At 37.4% G+C, this 7,404-nt stretch overlaps 1 protein-coding gene across 1 annotated transcript; it reads right to left on the bottom strand.

Moving 5' to 3' along the window:
• Positions 1-3,316: 3,316 nt before the first annotated feature.
• LOC119653895 (26S proteasome regulatory subunit 7) lies at positions 3,317-5,336 on the bottom strand. Its single transcript, XM_038059025.1, has 9 exons — positions 5,267-5,336; positions 5,127-5,212; positions 5,021-5,058; positions 4,625-4,938; positions 4,362-4,530; positions 4,156-4,305; positions 3,885-4,091; positions 3,621-3,829; positions 3,317-3,541 (listed from the first exon to the last, which is right to left on the bottom strand). Exons 2-9 carry the CDS (start codon positions 5,194-5,196, stop codon positions 3,397-3,399), a joined length of 1,302 nt encoding a protein of 433 aa, XP_037914953.1. The 5' UTR covers positions 5,197-5,212; positions 5,267-5,336; the 3' UTR covers positions 3,317-3,396.
• Between the last annotated feature and the right edge of the window lie 2,068 nt (positions 5,337-7,404).

Raw genomic sequence — 7,404 nt, 5'->3', positions numbered from 1 at the left:
TCCGCTAACGGAAATCCTGCGATATATAAACGAATCCGGGATATTCCGTTAGATGGGAGAATCCAATACCATGAGCCACCATGGTCGTTTGTTCAGGCGCTATAGCTTCTCATATCTGTAGGCATACTGGTTTCTATATTATTCTCCGGAAAATAATGTAAGTCAAAATTAATACTTTCGATGCAGGAAACATTGAATTCAGTTCTTGACTTTAACTCGATACATATGCAGTGGCTTTAACGTATCATCGGACACCAATTTACTCAATAAGTTATATTTGAAAATATCATACTCTCGAAGTACTACATTGGTAAAAATGTTGATTTGTTGATTTGATTTGTAAAATTTGGGTATTGTATTTAAACGTTGTTCGGATTATATTTCGTCTATCCAGGTTTGCATTTTAACACTTTTGTAGGATCTCTCAATCTCAATTTGAACCAATTAGAACTAGATGTTTGCTTCGAAATTTCGATTTCATTTAAAACATTTTGTCTCCATATATATATGTGTAAAAAAGATTTAAGGTGCAAACGTTAAGAATTTCAGGTTGTAATTAATTGATGAATTCAAGAGTGTTTCCTTAAGAAGCTTCTATTGGCATTCATTTGAAAAATTTGCAGATTAACCCTTTGTCCTAAACATCATTGAAAGCTAAATAGGTCATAGAAAAATATTTAAAGTCTCTATTCTATTCGTTACCCGAAAAATGTTCAGTTATTCTATGGCTGACCTTACACGATCAGTATTTCATCAGTCTGCCATAAATTAATTCATCAAAATTGGATTGATGACTGATGGACTGATGTGTTCAGTGTAAACAAGAAGACAAAAAAAAAACACTTTTGTTGCATGTATTTAGAGATCCAAACCATTGGGAAGTCAACTTTCGATTAACAACACAATGGCAACTGCATTACACTAAAAGTCCAGTCGAGCAAGTCTGACAGATTTTCTTTAGAAATTAAAATTTTCATCAGTCCGTCAGTCATTCCCATAAAAATACACAAGACGATCAGGTTGCCGTAATTTTGTCATTCAGACTGACGCCAGACTGATGAAAGACTGATCGTCTAAGGTCAGCCCATCTCTCCCTCACTGGTAACAAAGTTGCTGGAAGAGTTTTCTTTGCTTGAGTGGCGAAGTACAGTCCAAATGAAAACATTTATCTGACTCAGCCACAGATATCTGATGTCGGAGATAGACAGAAATATTTGTTGGGCACAGACTCAAACATTTGCCTCTTTTATGTTTGAAACAGAAACAGACATCTGTCCCCCTCGAAATACTTGAAAATACAGTGTGAATAATAAAGTTGCAATCATAATTGAAAGTTTCAAGACCACCTTGCATAACACAGCCTATCCGCCCTCTAAAAAAAGTTATTAGCATTTATCCAGGCTTGATGGGAAATATCGTTTGCTTCACACTACTAAAGAAAGATATCACCATAATCAAGCAATGAAAACTATTATCCTTAATATCATTTCTTCAAATAGCTCTCAGATTGAAGTCACACAAATGTACATGTTATTAAACAGCAAGATTACAAAATGTAGGATTTTGTTTACATTATCATAATTACATGTTTACGATTGCATGATTACATGATTACATGATTACACTCGTAATTACGAAAGCTCAATGATGATTACAATCATGTAATCATAAAAGTAGTAATTGTAATCACGTAATCATGATTATGATTACTGCCCAACTCTGCCGCTCTCTCCTTTACAATCAGAGACCTCTTTGAAGCCCTCAAAGAATCGTTCACCTAGTTTTCGCTGCCTGGCTCTAGCTAGAGCTGGACAATCGCAAAGGAAATTCTTGAGAATGTCTCCCTCCTCTCTGCAATCTTTCCAATGCTGAAGATAGCAGAATTCTACCTGACATTCCAATAACAGACAAAAGAAATATGCTTGGAAGCTAGACCAGTGGGGAGCATTGAAATTACTCGGAGTGGATAGCATTTTCCAAGCACTACTTCAGAGGGAATTAGCAGCAAATTCCAATTCGATTGAAGTGAACATTACTTAAGATTGTCCACAGGGTGGGGTATTATCATAAATAAATAATATGGAGTATAGTTAATAGTTAGTTAATGAACTAACTAACCTAAGGTGTGGTGGAATCCAAATTGGATTGAAAATCATTAGTACCTGGTGCGAGAGCGCGGGCCTCCGGATCAATCCTGCCAAGGTACTATTCACTAGGAAGCGCAAGCTTGATTACCTGGAAGTCATTAGACTAAGCAACGCAGAAGTTAAACAGAAACAGAGATTCAATACTTGGGAATTACACTAGAAAAACCTCAGAAAACTACAAGGGCTTTGATGATTCGCAGGTTCATAGCAGCAAAGAAATGGTGATGCACCTCGAGTATTCTACGCTGGATATAAATATTACTGCAACACCAATAATTACCCATGGCTAGCCGAGACGAGAGGAGGGTGGAAAGAGGAGGATTCCTCCTTCCACTTAAACCAGCAACTGGTTACTGGGTACATTGAAGGGTCCCTCACAACAGAGACATCGGGCGCATGGTTCATTGGTCCAACTAAAATGTACTTCGAACCAATGGATAAGCAGGGCAGTATATTTCAGGCGGAAATAAACGCCATAGAAAGGTGTGCCTCCTTTAACCTCTAAAGGGAACTATAGGGGCGATTCTGATTGTGGCTCGTACAATTGGGTCTGAATACCCTGCGTTCCAAGTGCATGAAATAGCGGATGAGCTGGCTAGGTAAGAAACAGAACGCCACTATACAGACCGGAGTCTTTTTGTGGAATTGGGAAGCGATTCCATAGAAACAATGAAGAGAAGCGGTTGAGCAAACTATCCTGTGTTAACTTAGCAGGAATGAAACAATCCAACGTTCGCATAGGGTGATACGAACGGAAGCGCTGACAGATTTTTTCAAATCTTACATAGACAACCCTTAGGATTATACCAGGAATATTCATTTGTATTTAAGATAAAGTACTACAGGGTGAAGTTAGGGATATCTGCGGACACTCTCTAGTTAGTGTCAGGCCGAAGAACCGATCCGGGGGATGAGAAACCCAAGGAATAAGGTGTCTCTTGCCCTTCAAAATATTGACCAATTACCCCATCTACAAGGTTCTTACTACAGTTCTCTGCGTAAACAGCCTCCAGCTTATAATCGGTACAATTGCTGTAAATTATAGTTAAACGTTGCACTATAACCATTAAAGGGGCAGAAAACTTCTTTTAGGGCGTGATGCAACTTCCCTTTACACTATTCTTATTACAGAAAAAATGCGTTACTAAGACCCTTCTAGAAAGAACAAATTGCCGCCTTACTCTATAAATCATTTATTTAATTACGAATACATAGAAAATATGAATTAAGCAAGATGAAAATCGTTCAATTAATTGTAAGTCATATATCTGGGCGTAGCACTGAACTTAGCGTAGCTCTTGATGACCTTATTCACAGCTTCCAGGAAGTCTTTTTCTGTAGCAACCTTACGACGTGCCCGAATGGCAAACATTCCCGCTTCGGTGCAAACCGATCTGGCAGACGAAAAAAATATCCGTAAAGTACCAATATTTACTTCTGATTACGAAACAAACTCGACAGCGTGTAACATACCTGATTTCTGCTCCAGTCGAATTAGGACATAGACGAGCAAGCAATTCGAAACGTATATCTCGCTCTACCGACATTGAGCGAGCATGGATTTTAAAGATGTGAGTGCGGCCTTCTAAATCCGGAAGACCAAACTCGACTTTCCGATCAAGACGACCTGGCCGCATAAGAGCAGGGTCCAAAGTATCAGGACGATTCGTTGCCATGAGTACCTGAAGGCAGTTTTAGAGTTATAAATTCAATAAAAAGTGGGAACTTGTGAAATACCTTGATATTTCCTCTTGGATCGAAGCCGTCCAGCTGATTGATGAGCTCCAACATTGTTCTCTGCACTTCGTTATCGCCACCAGCACCGTCATCAAATCGAGCACCGCCAATCGCATCAATTTCATCGAAGAAGATTAAACAAGCCTTTTTCGATCGGGCCATTTCGAACAGTTCACGAACCATCCTAGCACCCTCGCCGACATATTTCTAAAACAACAAGATCACAGAAATTGATTTATTTGGCAACTGGAGGGTGTGTAGATCATCTCACTTGGACTAATTCAGAGCCAATAACTCGAATAAAGCATGCATCTGTTCGGTTAGCAACCGCTCGAGCGCACAACGTCTTACCCGTTCCAGGAGGACCAAACAGTAAAACACCCTTTGGCGGTTCAATACCCAAATTGACGAATTTTTCAGGCTGCAAAGAGAATGAAAATCATCTCTGGACTTAGCTTCCAATGGATGCGTTCTTACATGTAAAAGTGGGGTCTCGACGACTTCCCGCAGTTTCTCGATTTGTTCCTTGCAACCACCAACATCGCTGTAGGTGACGTCCGGTTTGTCTTCCACCTGCATCATTGTTACTGTTGGATCGATTTTAGGTGGTAATGGAATATGGATTTGATACTTGTTGCGATCAACGCTGAAAAGTAGCAAAAAGGAAACATAAAATCATTCAAACAAATGAAGTCTAATCAGTGGAAATCCAACCGGTTAGCTGCCAACGCAAAACTCACCCCACACGCATTCCTTCTTCAATATCAGTCGGTGCGACAGAATCTGCCAAGTCAACCACGAACTTTGCAAACTGCTTCACGTTAATAATGTATTTCGGGTCATCCGAGTCGGCGTTTATGATTTTTGTGCAACGCGCAACCTGGAGAGGCTGCTCGTTCTGCAACGTTTGCTTGTCTGCGGCTAAATCCCATAGCGCTGGAGGCGCAAGACCTGTGTCGCTTTCTTTAATTCCAGTAAGTTCATTCACTTGTTTTATTGCTTTTTGAATATCTTCTTCGATCGTTTTGATGGCCTTATGATATTGGCTTTGTCCCTAGAAGTGAGAGTTGAGGTTAGTTAGGATATTCACATCACCGTTCAGTTCTCCAAAGGATTTTGCTCAGAGTGTAACTTACATATGTTTTTAACAGTTCAATATCGCCTTCATCCAAAGCTGGAATGATTTAGCAAAAAAATTTAAGTACGAACAATACTTTGAAGGTGCCAATCGCCAACGCTTACCTTTAATCTCTTTTTCTTCCTTCTCTTCGGCCTTAACCCGACGCATATCATCACCTAAATGGTCTGGCATTTTGAATTATGTTAGTCTGTAAAGAATAGTCATCAAAACTTATTAATATAAGTAATTAGCAAAGCATTACCGGGAGCCTTCCAACAAGACAGCAATTACAAGCAAAATTTTAGACGTTTGGTTCTTCTTCTTGACTGGCGATGGAGGCAATTGTAATACATTTCGATGACATTTTAAATGGATGATTAGATGGTTTTCAGAGACAGCAGAAAGTTATTAATACATACACCGCCCAATGAAGCATTAAATTGAATATTACAGCAAGTGGGTGCTAATACAATAATGAAATTACCTATTAAAATGAAAATGCGGTAAAAGAATTCAAAACTGTGAGCTGAGAAATGCAGAAAGCGAAGAAATAAATGCATCGCAATAGACCTTCATCTAGCATAAATTGGATATCTATGGAAGACAATACAAAAGAGTAATATTTTGGTTGACACAGAAAAAGAGAGAATCGCATCGCAAACAATTTTGTAGATGGAAATTAGCATAATATGAATGAATTTTTCAATTATTTTAGCAAGTTTGGAAGAATTTGTTGTGATAATGGAATATATAAGATTGAATGATAATGCAATCTTATTTTTCTTGGGTCTTGAGTCATTGCCTTATGAATGCATATAAACGGAAAATAAGTTTCATCTAAGATACAAATAATTCTTCAGAAGGTGTCTCACCTCTGCGCTGGGAGCAACATAACGAGTGTCTTCTCGAGCTTAAAGCAAAGTTGGCTTTTTAATAGTTCTCTTAACAGGAACACTAAATTGACATACTCTTACAACTAAAATACAATTATTCGTTGAACGTAATTATCACAATCAGTTCGAAGCTCCAGACATTTATTAATTGCTGGCTAACATGCAACTTCGATATATAATATTTAAGGCCGACCTACATTTCCATGAAGATTCGAATTAAATTCACATTTCTTAAATCCGATACAACTACACTTGCATTGTGATAGCTTTAAATTCCAATAAACAACTGATGTGGAAATAAAATTACTACTGCCTGGACTGAAAAGAGTGTTTTCGATCCCCTTGAGTATTCATCAACGGAGAAGAAAATTTTAAAAGAAAAATATTTTAACAAAGACATATATAGTATGTACCAATGAAGAGAATATACAAGTGTAAACATCGATAATGTAAAGCTGCTACCAAATGTTATGTGGATGTTCTCTATTTAAATAGCAACTTCTACCAAACAACAAACTGATACTGATTGTAATTCAAAATAAAACAAATCTTCTACTGGCACAGACCGCGTTAAAGTTAATGTAAAAAGTGGTCAAACGCCTATAACTCGCAGTGTTTTATGGACTGCTGGAGAAAAATACTAGCGAAAATCTATACACGAACATGAACCACCTGGTAGCCACAATTTGATCCTCGTTAATCAAGAGAAGGAAATCAGCCCGTAACGCAAAATATTCTCCGAAAACCTGATTTAGTTTCAATCGACAAAGGAAGTTTGTCGTTCCCAAAATTCTCTTGGTTTCTGTTCATCTTTCGCACTGCTGCTTTTGAATCAATTACAAATGCACCTTAGATAAAGTAAATGAATAGTTTCAATGGAATCTTTCTTCTTTAAAAATTGTATTCGTTTGTGTTCTGATTCCTTTTTTTTCAAATTAGTAAATTTGGGAATTCGTCATTCGTTTTCCCTGAAAAATTTGTTGTGTGTATGTGACGTTATCACGTGCACAATCGGCATACTATATACTAAGCCCATTATTAAATTGATGGTAACATGCCAGAGTAATATATGAAAATTTTCACGTTGATCTATTAGTTTTCTTTCAGAGCTTTTAAAATAGGTGTCTTATGTGTTTTTTTTTTTGCTCAAAAATCGGAAAATAGAGAATCTTGTAGTGAAGTATTTATATAAATGTGTTAGAAAATAGCTATGTTTTTTTACGCCGAAATAGTAGTTTCACTTGCCAAATTAACGGTAAAAAAAAACAATTCGGAATGCTCATTTGTTAATTAGAAACGTTTAAAAATTGAATTTTCAAAGGCAGAAAAGAAAACGCGGTAACGTTATTGAGCGAGCAATTTGAATCTTATCTACGTGTAGACATGAGGTTTAATGTTTGTTACTTGAAACTTTTCAGGTAATCAATCAGTTTTTAACAAAAAAGTGGGAAATTGATGGATGAATGGACAATCCTTTAAGTTACTTTACATTTCGGCAGTAATAGTA

The sequence above is a fragment of the Hermetia illucens genome, chromosome 4, assembly GCF_905115235.1.
Source record: "Hermetia illucens chromosome 4, iHerIll2.2.curated.20191125, whole genome shotgun sequence".
NCBI lineage: Eukaryota > Metazoa > Arthropoda > Insecta > Diptera > Stratiomyidae > Hermetia > Hermetia illucens.
The sequence above is the reverse complement of the archived record's forward strand: the minus strand, read 5'-3'. Positions and strand labels throughout refer to the sequence as shown.